The 21,327-nt window shown below is 44.8% G+C and overlaps 2 protein-coding genes across 6 annotated transcripts in view; one reads left to right on the forward strand and one right to left on the reverse strand.

The window, feature by feature from the left end:
• Window position 1: 1 nt before the first annotated feature.
• Sgcb (sarcoglycan beta) lies at window positions 2–20,495 on the reverse strand. Of its 2 annotated transcripts, none has more exons than XM_076938657.1 (6): window positions 20,376–20,495; window positions 11,933–12,142; window positions 7,773–7,958; window positions 6,880–7,071; window positions 6,509–6,640; window positions 2–2,933 (listed from the first exon to the last, which is right to left on the reverse strand). In XM_076938657.1, exons 2-6 carry the CDS (start codon window positions 12,110–12,112, stop codon window positions 2,730–2,732), a joined length of 894 nt encoding a protein of 297 aa, XP_076794772.1. In that variant the 5' UTR covers window positions 12,113–12,142; window positions 20,376–20,495; the 3' UTR covers window positions 2–2,729. The 2 variants fall into 2 exon arrangements, with proteins under 2 accessions (XP_076794772.1, XP_034364764.1); XM_034508873.2 differs by lacking the exon at window positions 20,376–20,495 and adding an exon at window positions 15,470–15,571.
• The window catches only part of Spata18 (spermatogenesis associated 18), a 34,748-nt gene continuing 33,402 nt past the window's right edge, over window positions 19,982–21,327 (forward strand). For 2 of the 4 annotated variants that reach the window (XM_076938655.1, XM_076938656.1), the window contains exon 1: window positions 19,982–20,343. In XM_076938655.1, coding sequence (XP_076794770.1) covers window positions 20,257–20,343 — 87 coding nt within the window. In that variant the 5' untranslated portion in view covers window positions 19,982–20,256. The remainder of the gene's footprint in view (window positions 20,344–21,327) is intronic. The other 2 variants (XM_076938653.1, XM_076938654.1) reach the window with 2 other exon arrangements.

The following is a 21,327-nucleotide window of genomic DNA, read 5'->3' on the forward strand; positions in this document are numbered from 1 at the left end:
CAAAGTTCTCAGAGTTTTATTGTAAACAGAGGTCATCAATCTGAAATACATAGGTATATTTTTGTGCGGAGTAACTTGTAACCTTTGCCCTTCTTGATGTCATTCAAAAGATTATAATAACCGGCACTTCAATGCTCCCCTCTTCATCCAGTTTAACACAGTAATTCTAACCCCTTAAAAAAAACACTCATCAAAACCAGGTAGAAATTCTACATTTCATCATCAAAACTATCACACAAAATTTATTTTGCTTCTGTCACAATGCAAAAAGATTGTCAATAAAGCATATTTTAAAAGGCTGTGGCTGATGGCAGGCAGCTAGCTCCTGCTTTGTGTTGTATATCCCCCAGCCCCACTGGACAATCTGAAAGGAGTCTTACTTTTATTTCTTCTATCGCTTTGCATTATATTCACCTCTAGAATGCTCTCCTTACTTTAAATGTGTGTTTGTTTTCCTCCCTGGGTTCCTCTTGCATCTTCCTTCCCCAGGGCTGCAGTAAGTCCTCTCAGTGTGGAATGTTCAAAACAGAAGAAATGAACACATGAGAAGGAATCTGCCCCCTGGTGGCCAGATTTAACAGTGCAGCTTCACTGTGCACCAATCAGAGCTTCCAGGTCAGTGTGTCAGTGGGTTTACCTGCAATGTGGTCTAAAATACCATACCTAGTAACCACGAGTTTACAAAGCATCAGGATATTCTCAAACTTCAAAGTGCTCAATGGAGATGTATCAAAACACAAGTGTTTCTCACAGACATGTAAAAATACACTTTTTCATGAATCATATTTAGTAAATAATACTTTGTAATATAGTGTTCTGTGGAATTAGTAAAAATATTTATTTAAAGAAACTCTCAAAACAAATTTAAATAGAACATGTAACAAATGTACAATTTAAAAATACACTGAGCATGGAGATGCGAATTCCAAGCATGTTTTTTTCTGAGAATTATTTAGTTATTAAACAATACTTGAATATATCCAGAGGTATAAATTACTCTCTTTCTTTACATATATATAAAATCTGCACTTAGTGTCAGGTCTCAAGTCAACTCTTACCTTAGCCCGAATTCACAATCTACAAGGTACTCAGTTTTCCCCTTTGACAGAATTGTGACAATATTGAACATAAATTGTTTTATGTATTGATTTCTTATCCATACAGTTCTAAGTGACCATGACAGGATACAAACATCTTTCTCTGTAGCTAGGTCCATGATACCTCACTAATGTCTACTTTAGAGCGATGTATTCTTCATCCCAGATCTCATGTGTCTTAGTAATACCAAGAAATTCTTTTAAATAAAGTATAAACTATGCTACAAGTCAATTGGCTTGAGGACTGTAAGTAATTAAAATGAGACTGAGATGAGGAACAGAGATAAAAGTTTTATACCTAGCTAAAATGACCTGCATCATCTCTCGAAGTAGCACCCTATATTCTCATGTGTATAGTTTCTAGGCACAATATACTCTAAAGGGTGATGCTGGTATGGGACACTGGAGGAACAACCTCAGAACAGCAGGGCCTACTGAGGCCTAGCTTCCCCCCTTCTTTCCACTGAGCTTCCCCAGGCTTAGGGAAAAGTACGCCAGCAGCCTCTCTAACTCATTCAGGTGCTTCTATATGACAAGCAGACCAAGTAGATCTGTCTATTGAATGACAGCTTAGAACTGGCTCAAGATAGTTTAAAATCTGACAGTGATTGGTCATGTTTTGCTAGCATTGGTATTTTAACTATAGTAGCACACATTCTTGATTTTTACCTATTAGGTAAATTAGGATTAGGCTTTTCTCATCCTTTGAGAGTTTTAAATAGTTGAAAGTTCAGTGTAGATAGTAAAAAAGGCAGAAACACCTTTGGAATTAGGCTCACCTGGGCTGGAATTGTACTTGACTTCCAACCCTGAGTCCGTCCTTTACCACAGAGTACAGGCAGCTTCCTGAACCTCCCTGACCTTGCGTTTCCTGATGGGTAAGCTGGGACCAAAGCACTTACTTAGAGAGGTGCAGTGAGAATCAGAGAGATTGTACAGTGCCCAGGACAGTGCTCGGCGAGGAGAGGCCTGACGATGACACTTCTGTCACTGCACAAGAGTGAGAGCTGTGATTGTGTTTAATGTCCACACACTGTAAATACTTACATGTATCATTATTTCAAGTAAACATACCATACAGTATTTTCTTTAGTGCAAAACTAAGGAAACATAGTTTCTTACAAGCTTATATATGGAAAGTTCTTTAATGATTTGTTTGTGAAAAATGTGGCTTTGGGTTAATGCATTAAAAATCTGTGCCTTCCCCTTTAAAAGCCAAAGACAGAGCACAGTGTCCCTGTCCCCTCCAAACATCTGTAGTGGATCTCTCCCCATTAGAAATGACCAAAGGCTTACTGATGGTGAGTCTTAACTGCTTCAGCCCTTTGTCCTTTAGGACAAGAGATAGTAAAATGTTAAAAACTCCTCAAAGATTAATTTTGATTTTATTAATTTCTCATAACTGTTTTAGAGAACTGTCATTTGAGTATCAGTGCAACTTACTAAAATGTATTAGAATTTAGGCACTCAAAAATCCCTTAAATATGGAGTGTACATAATAGATACAGTGGTACTCCCCAGTTAAAATAATTACAAGTTATGGCAAACTCTGTAGAAACATGGGTCACATGCATTCTTAAAAAGGGGAAGGTCAAGTTAGGCTTGAACACACTGAGCCCTGCGATGCACCTTCTAATGAGTGCTTCCACAGGGGTTGTCTGAGACCTGGCAGCCCATGTTGTGGCCTGTTACTTGTACTTTGAAGAGTGTGCCGTCTGCACACATGCAGAGCTTGTAGCGCACCCAGTCACCGCTCCCTGACTGGTCCGCGCTGGAGGAACTGGGCAGACGTGTTGGGCTGACCATCACGGTGCCATTGAGGATGATGCTGTTTTCCTATGGGGACAGCAACACGGGTTAGTCACTTCCATCAGTGGGCACAGAAGAAAGATACTAAACTTGACAAGACTTAGGAACTATAAAGAGGAAGAGACGGCAGTCAGAGAGTAAAGCCATGATCAAAACAACTGTGGCCACAGCAAAAACAAAATACACAAGGATTCAAAGGCGACTCCTCGCTTAGTCAGCCCATACTGTGCGCCAGTAAGTCTGCAACATAGCTTGCAAGCACTAGTCAAAATCACATCCTGCACATGAGACAAAGTCTTGGATAATTTTTGACTCCAGAGAATTTTTACTGACTGATGTTGATATTGTTGATGGGGGGGGGCAGTGTGTATTTTTCTCTTATAGGAAACTAATTTTAATTAATAGAAATTCAATTAAATATTAAAACTATATAGTTTATTAGACTAGGCCTTCAAAGAAACTGAAGGTTTCTTATTTATACTTATAGCTACAGAATCATTCTCATACTGTAGTCTTAAGAAAGACTGTGTGTGTGTGTGTGTGCATGCCGCACATCTTTGTCAGTAGCTGTCTATCATACTCCTTGTTGCAAGGTCTCTTTCCTTCTGAATCTGGAGCTCAGAGAGTCAGCTTCTGTGTCTGATCCATCTGCTTCTACAGCCTTAGTGCCAGGAGTATAGATAGGCTCATGCCACTGACATGCGTGGCTTTTATTTGGGTGTGTGAGGGATCTGAACTCAGGTCCCCATGTTTGTTTGGAAGCACTTCTCCAACTGAGCCATCTCAGCCTCCCGAGAGACCAGTTGAGTTTCGACTTCTCTCCCTCCCCCTCCTCTCCCTTCTTTTCTCCCATTTAACAAACAATGACTAAATGCTGTCATCTGCTGGACACCATCCTAGGTACTGGGGAGATGACAGTAAACATATGGGCAATAGACACGTTCTTATAGAGTGTCACTGAGTGCAGGGAGGCAGATAATAAATCAACACATAGGACACTCTGTAGGGCACAAGGTGGGATAAATGCTACAAGGGAGGACAAGCGGGGCGAACAAAGGGTAGGTGGCTGAGGACTGTAGCTTACACAAGGTGCAGAGACAGTCTTCCTGATCAGGTCACATTCCAATAAAAGTGGAAACATGAGTGGGTGGGGCATGTGGGTCACTGGGGAAGGCACTCCAGTGGAGGACACTGACTGGAAGGGCCGCAGTGAGGGTGTATCTTATGTAGGTTCAGGGTACATGAAGCACAGAGGCTAAGGGAAGGGGGTACAGTAGGATGTGAGACAAAGAAATAATGGGGGAGACCTATAAGGCTGGGGGATAGACTTAGGGTTTTATTTGGAAATAGAAGGGGAGCCCATTTAGAGGGTGATAAGAGACAGGGTCTTCTTATAAGGTCCCTCTGAGGCAGGTGCCGAGGCACAAATCTAAATCCCAGCATTCTGATCCAGCACTTGAGAGGCAGGAAGATTTGAGTCCAGGTCAGCCTAAGGTACAGGTCGGACCCCATCTCATAAAAAATGTCAGTGGCTCCTAGCTTCTGAGTAGAGAAGTAGCTCCTATCTAATGGATGAACAGCACAGAGGGGCCAACCGTCTGCTCCAACAGTCCAGGTAGTGCAGTAGTTTCACCACGTCTGCTGCATTGGTGAGAGGCAGCCAGGGGCTGCAGGGAACTTGCAGGTAGAGCTGAGCTTTGCCAGTGGGGGTTGGGCAGAGCACAGATAGAAATGCAGTCTGGTGAGGAGCCAGGACATCAAGGTTTTACACTTGAAGAATTCAGATGCCTGTGGTTGTGGACTGTGGAACGGAGGCCGGGCAGCTGGACTAGAGAACCATACTTAACAGGAGAGGCCAGCGCACAGGTCATAAGCATGGGGGTCATCACTTCAGGGAGGGGCTTAAAACTGTCAGAGGGGCAGAATGGCCACTGCTGTGTACAGGCTTTTGCCTGGAACCATTTTGTTTGGAATAGAACCATTTCATATTCCAAGTTTATTTATTTTGGAATACCTGCATGGATTTTACTGGGAGACCATCCAAAATTTCAGAACAAAGCACTCAATATTATTCTGAAAGTTACAGGCAGGAAACGCAGTGGCAAGGGCTGTTTCAGATTTCGTTTCTATGCTGCCATCTTGTGGTCATTTAATTTTACTTTCTTGAAAATATTTCTTAAACAGCAACCAATACGTTGTAGCATAGGGGTGACTAAAGTTAACAGTATTTGTGTATTAATAGTCAGGAAAGATGAATTTGAATGCTCTTCATCTAAGAGCATTAGGTGATATCTGAGATAATGTACGTGCTGCTTACTCTAATTTGATCATGTGCACATATATCAAAACATACAATGTACCACATAAATAAGAATATTACATGCCAATTAAAATAAAAGTGAAAAAACATTTAAAAAGTTGTGTGGTAAAATAATTGCTAGTGATTAGTTTATACTCTATCGATATCAATGGACTTACAAAGCTGAGTATTTTTTCAGTACTAGAAATTAGTAGGTATGACTACTTCAGACTATTTCATGGCCTGTCACACTGACAAGGCAGAATAGGATACGGATTTCCTGGTGGGCAGAATAAAGGAAGCTTACACACAAAGGGCTCAGACCTCACCTCGGACCTTCAGTGTCAGCTGCAACCCTCAGGGGGCTGCTTGTCATTCCTCAGAGAGCTCCCACCACAGCACAGTGGAAACCTCAGGGTGCCTGTGACCCCTTGGGCAGGAGTTATAACTCACATTCATCTTTAGCATCCAGGGATGGGACTAAGCACGTTGGGGGAACTGTCAAAGTGAAACACCTAGTTTTCTTCCTAAAGTTTATTATTTCTAAGAATACTGAACTTTTTTTTTTTTTTTTGAGAGGGGTGAATACTTCTAAGTGTTCAGGTTTAAGAATGCTATTGGCATATGTAACACAAATTGTCTTTGGTAACACAGATGTCTTCAGCCCTAGGTAAGTGGCGTGAGCTAGGCGCCCAGAGGCACTCAGGTAACTCTATTTTGGCTGAAACTGCAACCTAGGAAGAAGGGTGCAGGCTGCAGCTCGTCTGCCTGAAGCAGGAGGCTGACTGAAGCTCTGGGATAATCGGGGAAGCTGAAGCAAATGTCACAGTGGTGACAGCCTTTCTCCCTCACAGCTAACAGGTGTCAGATAAAAGTGTGTGTCCCCATTCAAGTATTCTCCTCTTGAATACACAACTTGGAAATGAACGGGAGTGACCTTCAATGAGACAATATCAGCTACTTCAGGACACATGGTCTGATCTGCTAAAATGCTCTATCAGAACGTCTGTTTGGATTATGGTTTTCCTCCTTTTAAAATAATGTAAAAATGCAAATAAGCAGATTTACAAATTAAATCACCTGTTATTCTACCACTCTTAGCTAAACACTATTAATACTTTACAGCATCCTTCCAGATTTTATAAACTTCACGTTCTGAAGAAATGAGATATCTTACAAAGTATTTTATGATTTTCTTTCATTTCACAGTCTATCTCATCTCATCCTGACAAAGTCATTTTCAGTATTTATACACTATTCCAAAATAATTATCTTAAATTCACACAGAAAAAAAAATACTTACAGCCTTTAACTCCACATCCCCTCCCATGTGGAATTCAATGGTCTTGCCCATGATGAACACGCCTTCATTGCCACGCACAATTGCACGCCCGTCAACTTTGATGTTTAAGTCACTGGTAGCGTTGCTGGTAATCTAAAAATGAAAGCACATGCTAAGGAGAGTTTGTGGGTAATGAGAGAATTGAAGGGAACATCTCAACTCTAGACTATGAAGGGCAGGTTTATAATTGTGGAGATTAGCATAAAGAGAGGACTTAGTCCGAGTGCAGGCTAAGGCCAGGTTCTCAGGTGGCCTAAGCCCTCACCCCAGGGCGTAGCTACTGACAACCCCCTCCCCCAGCCCGTCAGTGATGATGGGAGAATGAGCCGAACCCTTTCAGTAGACGCTTTCTGTACGTTCAGACTTTTCACTCCACTTGGCAGATGAAACTCATGAGTCTCATAGTCCGTGCTGAATAGAATATTTTGTGTCCTTGGGTCAAAAAATTGCATCCCAATGTCACTGGTGATGGCGGTTCTGTTCTTTTCAACACTCAGCTTGGTCGTCCCCTGCTGGAAAACAATCTGGAGAAAAATGCTTCATTATGAGTATGTTCTCAAAGAATGCTGCAGACAAAATTTAGGAAGACTGTTGTTTTTAAGAGTGCTACAGATCAGAAAGGACAAAGTCTAAAAGGACAGTAAGAGCCAGACTTTAAGTTCTTTCCAACGCACCTGCCCACAAGACTCTGGACGATAATCAACTTTAAAACGCAGGTCTGTACACTCCTTTGCTCATACGTGACCCACTGTGCAACAACACAGGTCATAGGGAACATGGCTGGGCCCTAAGACGGACATGGTGGTGTTATGGCACGCCCTTGAGGTTTCATTCGGCTAAATGCTGTGTGTTAGCAGCACTGGGCTTGTCTGCCAGCGAGTAGCAGTTCTCTTCCTGATTCCCAGAATCTGGGCTTTCTGATCTGGGAGGGGGCTTTTGCGATAGCTTTGTCACATGGAAGAGAAAACAGTGATCTACATATTCTTACATCAGTGAGTGCTTCTACTGGAAAAAAAAACCTAGAATATTAAGTACCTAACTCTAGCAAGATCATAAAGCCAACATTATTACTGTTGAGTATTTGTGAACATGGATACGTTTGTGTATATAATGCATATTTTTAAAAGAGAAGATACTAATTTCCAGCTTTCGTCTGTAGGTTCTCGTGAGAACTGTTGCCCACGCCCCTCTACCTCCACACACTGCCCTTGGTGTGGAAACTTACTGGCTGGTTGTTGCCAGTGATGACCAGGTTTTCATTCCGCCTTCCTCCCACCGTGCTCTTATAAAGTGGATGGATGACACCCATGTCGGACACCTGCTTGAACCGCAGCAGACCGCTCTCATGAAACTCCATGCTGTCACAGCCATTTGGCCCAATGCGAATCACGGCCCAGATGACAAGTGTAATCTGAAAGACAGGCATGTCTGCTCTTAATAGGCACGCACCAGGCACACCGGAAGCAAACAGCAGTGCTCTCCCAGTGTGCGAGGTCTCCTGACATGTTTAATCAGTGAGATGAACACGCTCCTTGGTGGTCTTCTTAGAGGATATTTTTATCAAGACACTAAGCACACACAGTCAAGAGCTGGCTGTGTCAGGAGGTCCGTCATAAACAGCAGTGCTACTGTTCCCTATTCTCTCCTCATTGGTTCCCCAAGGACAAGCAACCATGTTCGTCAATTTAAGCTATTCCATCTAGACCCGATTTTCCTACTTCTAAATAATGTGTACTGTATTCCTTCCTTTACCCAATAAGGTTTTCTCTGCTTTATCTCCTATGTTAGCAGATGAGAATCTAGGCTTACTGTTATGTGTTTTCTCTTCCAGCTCCAAACAGACTCGGTCAAATCTCTGCTCAGTATTTACTGATTACGACCATGTATTAGTCACCATCATACCAAACACTATACTCTAACTTGTTTTTTAATATCTATGTCTTCATAGTTCAATATTTTCTTTTCTTTGATAAATTGAACTAGATCTCGAACACTTGTATGTTTCTGCAAATCTCGGAAAAATAAATGTTCTGCAATTCAAGCTGCTCAGATAACGTCAGTTCTGTTTTTCATTTCTTGTTGGGTTTTCTGGACCTGGTCTTTTTGCTCCACCAAGGACTGGCCAGTCTCTGGGTCACCCACATGATGGAGCTGTGAACTTTCCCTCTCATGCCTTCTCACACATGAGACGCCCAGTTTCCTGTATCTGCGCCCTCAAGCTCTAAGCTTTAGGGCTCTCTTCTGGTAGCACAGAGGCTTACTTAGAAGGAGAGATGTTTGGCACATGTGTATGGTGAGACTCTTCTGGTAGCACAGAGGCTTACTTAGAAGGAGAGGTGTTTGGCACACGTGTATGGTGAGACAGTCTATACAGTCCCTCACACATGTGAGACAATCTGGCCACACACGTTTTTGAGACTTGACCTCTGACCTCTGACCTCTGAAGGCCACAGCTCCATTGCCTTGCTTTTTCCAAAGCTCACAACAGGTCCAGGGACAGGGACACTCTGTACTTGTATTCTCCCACAAAACACATTTATCGCCACTCTAGAAAAGTTAGTGATAGTGCAGTCTGTCTGTTTGTCTCTCCCTCCTTCTGCTGCCTTCTCTTTTAAAGCATATCACACCGAGCCCAGACTGCTTTCAATTTTCTAGAGAAGTGTCTCTTTTTTCCTTTGTTTATTTTCTTCCTCTCTCTCTCTCTTTCAGGTTGAGACGGCTTTCACTGTAGCCCTGGCTGTCCTGGAATCCACTCTGTAGAGCAGGCTGGCTTTGAACTCACAGAGATACTGCTTTCGCCTCCTGACAACTAGAATTAAAAGATTATTGCCCCAACACTGGGCTTCAGAGAATTTTCTTAAAATCGTTTTATTTGATTTCTTTCCTTCAATGCTTTCTTTGTTCTCATTTTCTGAATCTGCTTTTATTAGAATGCTCCCAGAATGATGCTTTAATTTTGTAGGACTCTATGGAAGAGCTTTTTTATTTTTCCAATACCTCCCTACCCACCCGTGTATGTGTATATTGCCCTTTTTAAAGATTTGTTTATTGTGTGTGTGTGTGTGTGTGTGTGTGTGTGTGTGTGTGTTTGGGGGGGGGTGGTGGTGGTGTCCTGCCTGCGTGTATTGTCTGTGCACCCCATGCATGCAGTGCCCTCGGAGGCCAGAAGAGGGCATCAAATCTTTTGGAACTGTTCAGTTGTAAGCTGCCATGCAGGTGTTGAAAACCAATCCCAGACCTCTGCAAGAGCTGCTAGTGCTTTTAATAGCTGAGCCATCTCTCCAGCCACATATGCGAATTTCTATGATTTCTTCATTATTTAATTGCACCATTTGAATGTTATGTTATTTTTGTTTCATGAATGGAATATCATTATTTTTTTTCTGAAGAAACTGATTTTAGTGTTAAGGAGTTCTTTGTATTGTAGTTTCCTGAGACAAGATCGTACGCAGTCCAGGCTAGCCTTTCATATCCTATGTAGTGGGGGCTAGCCTTGAACTCCGGATCCTCCTGACTCTGTTACATTTTCTCATCTTGAGTTTCCGCTTTGCCCACGGTGGGTATGTCGGTTTCTATCAGTTTCCAGTTCTTACTGTTATGCTCACATGTCTCCTGACCCCCGACACAGTGCACACACTTAAGTGTGCAGCTGTAAAAGGCCCAGAGAGAATCTGAGTGATCAGTCTCTTTAGCATCTTCCACTGGCATTCACCAGCACAGAGGACTCCTGCTGTGGGCGGGCCCCTGATCTACAGGCTTTTTACTGGCCAAATGTCACTGTCATGTGGTATTTTCTCTCTGGGTGCCTTAACTCTCCAGGGAGGAGGGGTCCTCCATCTCTAGCCTGGGTGTCTTAACTCTCCAGGGAGGAGGGGTCCTCATCTTTGGCCTGCTTGGAGGAAGCTGGAGCCAGAGGATGGAGGTAAAGGAGTGTAGGAAGTGAGTCTGTGCTCCATCAGGCTGCCCTGCTTTCAGGAGGGAAACTCACTCGTGCTGTGGTCCAGGGTATCTGGATACATATGGTTTAGCTGTGGTTAGAGGAAGAATCTGCTTAGCTAGGAAATGTGGCTCAGGGAATTTTACTAACTACATATTTTTAACAGAATTTGTCTATTTCAATTCCTGTCTTGATTCTGATTGGTAAGGCCCTTGTCTTCTAACTCTGGCTTCTGTACACTTTATCAATACAGGTTGTGAGTCTCCATACTCACACATGGGCAGATGCACACACACACACACACACACAAACACACACACACATGCAGATGCACACACACAGACATGTAGATGCACACACACTCACACACACACGCAGATGCACGCACACCACACACACACACACACACACACACACACACACACACACACAGTTTCCCTTCTGATAATTTATCTGCCATTCTCCCTCTTCTTTTGTCATCATAAATTATGCCTCAGGATTTCGTCCACTTCTCACTCCCTTCAAGTATAACTGTGTTTCCTGACACTGCTGTGTTGGAGAAGGGGATTGAAATGTCTTAATTCAGTCATCCTTGCCAGCAGTCTCCAAACGTATAAGGCACAATAAATTTAGAATGCCCAGTAAAGCTATTTATGGTATTTTTTAAAAACTGTGTGGCAGCTCTAATCTCAGTGGGGGATTACACACAAATGTTTTGGAGGAATGCAGAGTCCAAAGCCTTCTCATGAACACTGAAAAAAGAGAGAGAAGTCACTGGCTGTCTTTTAACAGATAGTATCATTCATGGAGAAGCCTGTGCCAAAGGTTCCAGGGTTAACCACCGCAGTTACAATGCCATATGAGGAAGCCTCTTCTTTAAAACATTAACTACCCAGGGGAAGGCACAGGCCAGGGCCTTGACCTCAGTGAGAATGGGCCTGGCAGAGCTTTCAGCTTGATAGTGGAGCTGAGACTATGGGACACAGATGGTCAACACCACCAGAGTGCTCATGTTTGACAAACAACATTGAATGAAATTGTATATTTTGGAGAGAAAAGGGCAATAGAGTCACAGTGAAGTTCTCTCCCACTGACCTTACACAGCCTTCATTAAAAGACAACTCCCTTAAATCCATCAGTGTTTTACTACCTGAGATTAATATATGCATATATTATCTTACTAGATTTTTCAGTTTTGTTTACTTATTCTTGTGGTACTGGAGAGAGAAGCCTATTAGGTTTTCTTTATGTTCAAGCACTGACTAAAGTCCAATAGGAGATAAAAACACACATAGAAAAGCAGAAGGTAAGACAGACACACAGTACAGGAGCAGAAGACAGACTGTCCCAATACAGAGTTTGCCAGCGGAATCTATGATCTCATGATAAAAAGATGAAAATTTCTTCCAAGGTAACTTCAGAGAGAGTACGGTGTCCCACGTACTCACCAGTAGATTGATGACGGCCAGGACAAACAGGAGGACGATCACGCAGATGGCTAAGTTGCCCTTTCTCCCCCTCAGCCCGGTCTTATGGAGCCGATCCTCGTCGATGGGAATGTACCCAGCTTTGAAGTTGCTGTTATGCTCTTTGTTGACGTTCCTTCGCTCCACGGCCTTCTCCCGCATGGATTTCTTCACTGGCCCATTGGAGCCTGGCTATAAACAAAACAGAATGCAACAGCTGTATTCTCCTCTTGATGCGTTTGTTAAGTTCGAATTCACAATTAAAGAAAGCCGAACTGGTTGTTGGTAGGTGTCCCACGAATAAATTGCAAGTCACAGTGAGTTGCAGGTTTCAGGGTCACTGTCATATAGCACACTTTCTCTCTGCTTCCGGTCATCCCACTGTCAACACGGGGACAGCTCACTTCTGGGCAGAGTTGGTGCACACACACACACACACACACACACACACACACACACGTTACAGTGGATATTATCGATACTAATGAGTGCGCGCACGCACACACACATGCACATACACATTGCAGTCGATAATATTATCTTTACTAATGGTCTATTAGAGTTTTACTCATATTTCTTGCTTACGTGAAAAGAGTTTGGAATGATTGACACAGACTGCTACTTATAACTCAGTGGACTAAAGCCTATATTATCCTAGATCAGTAATGTTTGAAGTGTTCGGGGCAGTTGCATGAGCATATATGTTTAGGAGGGATGTCAACCGAATTCCCTTCAGGGTCTGAAATGTCAGTCACGTTCTGAAAGACACCTGTGAGATTTGTACTTTTTACTCCTCCACTCTTCGGAATAAGTGCTGTTGTCTGCAGAGGCCATGTGACCACTTACAATAACATCACCATTCTAGGAGTCAATGGAGAACTTGCTCAGGCATTTCTATGTCTTAACAATTTCTCAGGTTAATTTTTAATATAGTAAATACCAATGGATAGTTAAGAGGATAAATAGAGTGTCTGGGATTAAAAAAAAAAAAAAAAAAAAGAAACTTGAGAACTTCCAACCTTGACCATAAGTGTCATTAAGCAACCACGTTATGTGATTCAAACACCTAAGGACCAGCAGGAATGGTTACTGCCCAAGTTCCATGCTTTTTTTTTTTCAGAGCTCTGAGACAATTCATTCGTTGTAGAAGGTGTGCACTAACTGTTATGCTTAAACGCTGTCACAAGAAGTTGGACATAAGAGAGGAGGACACAATCTTGTATTTTGTAGTTATTAAGGCCCTGCATTGTGTTGTATGGCACACGCACTCTCTATGTCAGGGTGCCGGAGTCAGTAGTACAGGCAATACATGCTGCAGAGTTCAAACGGGAGAGCTGGGACGCTCTGGAGTTGTTAGGAAAACGGGAGGAATGGGCAGGCCAGATATGGCAACACTGGGGAAGAAAGGTAGAAAGAGGAGCCGGGTTGAGCCAGTTCTCAGCAGGGTGTAGACTCTTCTAATCTTATGGTCTGTTTAACTGGGAGTCACTGGAGGTTACTGAGCACACAGGACATGTGTTTCAGCATGTCAAACGCTAGGTGAACACTTTACAGAGGTCAGCAGACACCTGCCGACTATGTGGTGATGGAGGTTTGAGGTACTGAGATAAACTAGGGTGGGATAGAGACACCCATGAAGGGAAAAATGAAGCAAAAGATGTGGCAGTCACAAAGGTGCCACCATACATGAGATGAACTTCATCCTGGGGCATGTCTCTGAGGCTGCTGCTGGTGGCCTCCTCCTCCTCCTTTTCCGCCTCCCCACTCCTCCTAATTTTCCTCCCCTTCTTCCTCCTAATCTTCCTTCTCTCCACCCTCCCCCTCCCCCAGTCTCCCCCTCTTCTTAGTGTTTTTTTTTTTTTTAATTTAGTGTATGAAGGGACACATGCACCATGGTATATGTGTGTGGAGGTCAAAGGACAACTTTCGGGAGTTGGGCCTCTCATTTCACCATGACAGTTCTCAGGACTGAACTCGGGAACTAAGTTGTCAGTCTTTGTGGCTATCACCTTTATCCACTAAGCCATCTTGCCAGCTCCTCCTGAAGACATTTACATTGGAGCAAACTCATGCTCCAACTGAGAACTGGGATAGAAGAGCTGGAGAAGATGATACCAGCATCTTCCTTTGGCGATGAAGGTGGGGGAGAAGCTTTAAGAGGCAGAACTGTGAGGCCCCAGTGACTGTGATACAGCAGGGACTACAATGACTCCCGAACAGAATAGATTACATAGTTAGCGGGATCCCAAATACAAAGGCATCCGATCATGCTCAAATATAAACTTGAGGAAAGCAGATCATTAAGCCCAATGTCTGTTTCTCCTCAGCTGTCTTCAGTCAGCCCTGCTCTGGTTAGGCTAGCCAAGTGAGCAGGCCATTGTAACTTTTCAGTAGAATAGAAGAACCTCAGAGCATCAAAATGCACACGCAGAAGAACAAAGACTCCTCTAACCCAGAGGCTGATTTAGTTAAGGGGTAAACTAGGAAAACCAAAGAATAGCTTCACTCCCGGCAAGTCCACTCTATCTCTCAGCTTCACCTGTTCCTCTCCATCTTGTTCTGAATCTCTACTTGCCTATTGTCACAGCGGATTTTGTTGTCTGTTTAAGCAGATTTCATGTCCATTTTTCATACCTCCTAGAATGAGTCCTCCAGGAACATATACTTAACAGGTCAATTGCTAAAATGTTAGCCACTTAAGACAATATTCCCCAGTTGAATATTTTCAACTTCATTCGTTCACTTTCTCGGAGCAGTGATGCTGAAGAATGAGACTTCTACAGAGAAACCGTCTTACTGGTTATTTACAAAGGGAAACAACAGTAAAGTAGTGACTACAAAAACAGCTTTTTATTATAATAAGTCACTTTGGCAACTACATGCACGAGCCTGTATTCACACACTTCACGCACATACACACATGTGCATGCTCAAGTACAGCTTGATATTTATTTGAAGGGAAGCCTGTATATTCCAGGCTTACAACGAAGACCAGGAAACATCTGATAACGCATTTCTTAAAAGTAATCTTAAACCCACTAGACACGGGTCAGTTTTATATTGGTATCTGAATCTCCGAGAAACCAAAGTGGGCGGGGAAATCTGGGCCGTCTGCACATCGGGCATGGCAGAAACAAGACCTGGCCACGATCCACGCCAGGCAACAGCTGACCACGACTTGGCTGGTATGGGGCCGTCTCCCAGCCCTAGCTGACGTTATTTTTATCCTCATGGTTTCTGGCTGCGGGGAGGCACGTCCAGGCGCAGGCTCCGCAGGCCATGACCCGTGTCACTCCCGCAGAGGGACAGATCCCCTATCTGGCCGGCCGGGAGCCTCTGCCCAGGGGCCAGCCCGGCCTTAACCAGCATCTTGGCTGCGGACAGCTCCCGCCCTGCTGCCCCGCCCTGCCGCCTCGCTCCGCCGCCCCAGCCCAGCCCTCGCGCCCTCGTCCCCGCCCTCTATGGGGTCGACCCAGCCACCCGGCTTCCCAAGCCCTCGGCCGCAGCAGGCTCACAGACCTGCTCGGTCGCCGCCGCCGCCGCCGCCGCTGCCGCCATCTTGGCCCGCCGCAGCCCGCGCTTGCGCTCTGGCACCGGGGTGGGGCTCACACCCTCGACGGCCACACCCTCGCCACGCCCTCGCCACGCCCCCGAAAGAAATCCAGAGTGGGCAAGAGTCTGTGTAGGCTCGGGTCCCTGGAGGCCCGTAACTAACTCGTTACGGTGAAGCCTGGTTGCATGGGCGTGGCAGGGACCGCAAGCGCTCTGGGATGTCTTCAAGTTCTTTGGAAAAGACGCCCTCAAAATCCGTAACACGCCTTTGTCTTCCATCAACTCCCCATCTTGGGATACTGTATCATCCCTAGCTGTGACGGATTGGGAGGGAGAGATGCCATCGAGAGTACTCGTGGGTGAGGCTTGGTGCCATACCAAGTGGAAAGGAGTTAAGTAGCTTCAATCAAACTAGTCTCTCCCTCCACTCCCCCCACCCCCACCCCGGAGTACTGTAAAGTCAAATCTGGCACTCTTTCTTTGAGGCATTAGAAGCAAATTGTCTGTCCATACATACGATATTGGAGATGTGCTGACTACATTAGGTCCTTAGGAACCTAACTTGACACCAGTGAGCACTAGGAAGACACTCAAGAGCTGCAGGTAACCGGTACACATTGGTTGCTGTCTGCTATAACAATCCGTGAAGTTGAAAACAATCGAGTAGCGTCCGAAGTTCAAGAACTGTTCCTCAGATCATGAATAGTTTCTAAAAAGTAGGCTAGGCCACCCAGGGGAATGTCCGACTCCCTTTCCGTTTCTCCAGGCGCTGCTTTTGTAACCCAACGGTCACTTTGCTGCTCCAACCTACTTCTCTGTGGAGTTAAATACTCTGACATATAACAAATGTCTCTCAACCTTGCTTCCCATCTCCACCCTCATGTCTGATTTTGGATATAAGCTGTATCTATGTGGTCATTTGCCTGTTCCTGTCCTCTTCCCTAACTGCCGAAACTGCCCTGCTCCATCACTGACTGGGACAAACCTGCATTTTAGTCAGGAAGACTATATAAATCACAATCCACAGGTTTGAGAATCGGCAGTGTCTGTGTAATAGATTGGCTGTGGTCCCATTTATCAACTTTGACAACATGGCTTTTGACTGATTCTGAGTTCCTGTGCTTCACTGACACTATGCCCAAGTCTTTTCCTTTTTCTCTGACAGACATACTCCTTTGTCCCCCCAAGAACCCATCAAATGTCACATTCTCTTCCAAGCCTCCTGAAGCTCTGGTCACCAGTATGAGGCACTCTGTTTCTAATCTTGTGTCATGTCTCAATCACTCAAAATAATGAAACTTATTAAATGTCTCCCAGAGCTGTCTGGCACTCCAGGTTTCAAGAAGAGAAGAAGCCCCACCTTGCTTTTCTCAACTCATCTCCACATAGGTACTTCAATAATGGAGTTTTCTGAAGTCAGATGGCCCTCGGCTGTCTGAAGATGGGTCTCCTCTCCTTGGATTCTTGTTGCTGATGCATTACTGGCAGGACACCCAGTGGTTCTCGTTGCCAGTGTGTCTTTTGGTTGCTGTTGTTTTCTAAGATTTCATATTATATGTGCATGAATGCTTTTCCCCCCAGATATGTATGTGCACCACCTTCATGCCTGGTGCTGGTGGAGGTCAGAAGAGGGCGTTAGATGTCCCAGGACTGGAGTTACAGTTATGAGCCACCAAACATATGCAGGGAGCCAAACTCAGGACCTCTGCAAGAGCAGCCAATGCTCTTAACCTCTGAGCCATCCCTCCAACCCCACAATTTGTCTTTCAAAAAAGAGAACCAATTCACTGACTTAACCACAAGGGTAGTGTTAGTCATGCCTAATGGCTCTGTTCTGAAGCTTTTTCCCCCTTCTGAAATACTTGGAGGGTGCTGTGTTCTTGCAATGTCACTAATTATCACAGCGGTCTTGTTTTAACTGGAGTTATACCAGCTCACTATGACACCCACTTGATATTCAGTATTTTATCTTGTATTATTTTGCTTTTAACATAACTTTCTCCTAAGTAGACTGTGTGCTCCTTGCAGACTGAGTACAGTATATCATGACATATTACCCCAAGTCCTGATCACAGAGGGAACCAAACACACACTAAACACTAAATAACTTTGATGACTCAATACCGATCTTTTTCACTGAAAGTAAAATATCTTAAGTATCTCTGACATAGATCTGCTTTCACACTCAGTATACAATATCTCTGAGAAAGATCACATTCCCCTCACTCTGTGCCTCCTAAGAGCTCTTGCTGAGGCCAGTCCCACCTCTTCTAGAAACTCTCATATGGCATGTAAGACATCTAATTACATATTATTCTGATTATATCTCTGGCTGCCTTCCCACTGCTGACGAAATAAGCATTAATCTCTTGGTACACCAGGCTCATGATGCCCAGACCCAGGACTATCCTTGGCATGCCTCAGACTCTGCAGTCACGGTGGACACTACTGTTTCTTACCCTTGTGGATTTATGTCTCTGCATCCACTTTCTTGTCTCTTCCTAGTAGACTCCTCCATTCTTACGGAGCTGCCTCTGAATCTTGTTCCAAGAAGACAGGGAAAGAGGTAAGGGAGGGAAGAATCACTGTCTGCAGTCGAATACTTGTCCTGTTAGTGTGTTGTACGCTGAGGCATGGTTCTTATGTCTCCTACTGATTGTAAGATCCCAGGGAGCAGGAAGCCAGTCTTTTCATACTTTTCATACTTTATTCCTTTTATATTTGAGGCAGATGGGTAGGTCATCATAAAAACCCACTAAATGCTATTAAATGTGTGAAAATGATCTATGTCCACATCACCCATCTCAGTTACTGCCTTCATGCTGTACCCTGTCATTCTTCTGAGATGCTGAAGGGTATCTGCCAACACTGACCACACATCACTCCCACAGTGTCTTGGTGCATGCTTAGACCTCCCCTTTGATGGCCATCATCACATGGAGTGTTTGCTCCTGTCTTGTACTAGCGCTGAAAAAGTTGAGGGCAGAGATCCCTTCTGTGCTGAAGTAACTATAACAAAAACCTTGGTTGGGTGTAGGGGGTATTTGGGTCAATACAATCTATTTACCTTGTTTTTCTCTTTTATTCTGTGTTTAAATTAGTTGTAAATGTTTTGTTACTAAAATTATGAAAGATTACAATTTCTGCATTTTTCTGTGTACTTTAGGCAAACTGGGCATGGAGAAGTTGTACAGGAAAATAATTTTGGTCTGCCCAGAGAGAATGCATGCTGGCATTGGTACTATACAGGCACCCTTGGCTTCAGTGCTTCCTAGTCCAGGAACCTGCCTTCAGTGTCCATCTGAACCGGCTGAGTCTTCCTCTCATGAGTGTTGGCTGTTTAAGTGGAAGAAAACATATAGGACAAAATACTCTCTCTCTCTTTCTCTCTTGCTCCTTCCCTCCCTTCTTTCTCCTTCCCTCTCTCCCTCTTTCCCTCTCCCTGCTCTTGTACTTATGTGTGAAGGCCAGATAGTGTCTTAATCTTTTCACCTTATTTTTTTTGATACAGGATCTCTGCTTGAACTGGTAGCTCAGGAATTATCTAGACTAATTGGTCAGCAGTTCTGTCTCAGTGCCCAGCTGTAAAAAAAACAAAACCAACCAACCAACCAACCAACCAGGCAAACAAACAAACCAAAACCAAAACCAAACAAACACCATGTGTCCTGGGGATCCAAACTCAGGTCCTGGAGCTTGCATGACAAAAAACGTCAGAGACTGGGAAATCTTACCATTGGAAACTCCGTTTGAAAAGCAATTTCGTGCAAATGGAACAGAAGCTAGATTTCCTTTGAACAGCAATATAGGTCCCGGACACAGAGAGCAGAAGACAAGAGTGTCATGGCACCCACCCACACCGACTTCCCACACAACACAGACTTGCACCGGTCCTTGCTGAGGAAGACCTGGAAGTCAGGGTGAGGATCCTGCCGTGTAGCTAGCTGTCTGTGTGTCTTTCTATACAGTACAAATCAACGGACAGACCCACAGAGTAGGAGGCCACAAAGCCCAGAATAAAAGTAGTAAAAACGGAAATTGGGGTCCCAATTTCACAAAGACAAATGGAGAATTAAAGACCCCAGGGGTGGAGGAAGGAATAAAGAAAGAACCAAGGAAGTGGCTTTCAGAAAGTCTACTCAAAATTTTCATGAGTTAACTTGCTTTCCTAGGTACGCACTGTCACCCAGAGCCAGGTGCAGCCCAGGTTAGGTGTCCTGTGGTTTCCCAGCCCTCTTCTCCTGGATGGTCCAAGTCCAGCGCAGAGTCCCACAGCAGCCCCCCACCCCTACCCCAGGGTCTGGATGTACCCCAGCGGGTGGCACAAGCCGGAGTTCCGACTGCTTCGGTGCCTTCGCCCCAGGCCGGCAGCGCCACCGCGGGGGTGTGGGAGAAAGTCGCAGTTGCGGTGGATCCCAAGGCTGCGCGCGAGGAGTGGGGGGCGGGGCGTTGCTCCGACGCTAGCCCCGGGTCCCTGGCAGCCGGCCGCCACGTCAAGGTTTGTTTAATAATCGCCGGGGTATTTATGGCCTGGCTGGCAGGCGGCTGCGGGGGAGCCAGAACAGCGCGCCGGGCAGGGGGGACCTGCCCGGTCCGACCCGAGGGGGAGGATGGACACTCCAGCCGCGTTCTGAGCCCGTGTGGAAGATAATATCCTTAAGCTACATCACCCAGTCGTTCAGCCTAGGCCACCCACCCCCTCGTCCCCTTTACTAACTAGACCTCCCGGAGTCGGAAGCGCGAAAGAGCGCGCGATGGCAGAGAGCGTGAAGAAGTTGGCCCAAAGCGAATCTTTTCAAGGGTTGCAGGAAAAAGTCACCTACTGGGTTAGTGACTACAAGGTAAGTCAGGGTTGGGGGATACTATGGCTCACCCTGCTTAGTTTCTCTGTACAACCTTGACAGGGATGTCTCTCCGCAAAGCCACGGCTCTTGAGACCCTAACGGGGATCTCAGATTCCTACTCAGGTCAAAGAAGAAAGTCCCACGTCTATCGGAACTCTTCACCAGGGGCAGGGTGCTAACCAGTGTTCGGTAACCATGGACACCCGCGAGTCTAGCAACAGAAGGATAGGGTAGAGCTGCCAGCCACTCCCATTCTCTGGGCTTGCTTTGGCAGTATCTTCCACTGCATCCAACCTCCTCCTCCTTGCCTTTCCGTAAGACTCTCACTTTTTAGGGAGTCCCAGGATCTTATCCGAGTCAACTTTTCTAAATGTACACCTGGGTGTTATTATAGGAAAAGGGACACTTGTAAAGGTTGCACTTTTTGTTTGCGTGCTGGTCAGCATGGCAATTAGGGTACCAGGGCAGCTTCCAGGAGGTGTTGGCTAGGACTTGTAAGAAATTACTGTGTCACCAGCGTTCTGTCACACTCGGAAGCACACTCCAAACTTCACTAATGGCACTTCAGCTGTATTTCAACAGCTGCGTATTGAACTTGGGTCACTTTGATAGAAGTGTCTTCAGTAGGAGGCTCTGAGTTTTTTACCCAGGCGAGGAGCAGTCGGCAGAGAGACATTTAGGTGCTATCTGTGGCTACAACTAGTCAAATAACGTTTCCTAGCTACCCTGGGTACCTTATCTGTCCCATTGTTGGGAATGGATTAAACAATATGTAAACTTACTTTTTAGATCTGAGCTTTATAAAATCTAGATCATCTTGTTTCTGCACTTACATCGGAACGTATCCCATGTCTTGTTATATGTACTTTCGATTTGGGTTCGTTGCTAAGCACAGCCGTGTAATCCCCAAAGAGGTTTTATTAGTACCAGGGAATTTTGACTTAAACCTTCAGATATATCTTCACTGCAGCGAACTCTAGT

This window comes from Arvicanthis niloticus, chromosome 7 (assembly GCF_011762505.2).
Source record: "Arvicanthis niloticus isolate mArvNil1 chromosome 7, mArvNil1.pat.X, whole genome shotgun sequence".
Taxonomy (NCBI): Eukaryota; Metazoa; Chordata; class Mammalia; order Rodentia; family Muridae; genus Arvicanthis; species Arvicanthis niloticus.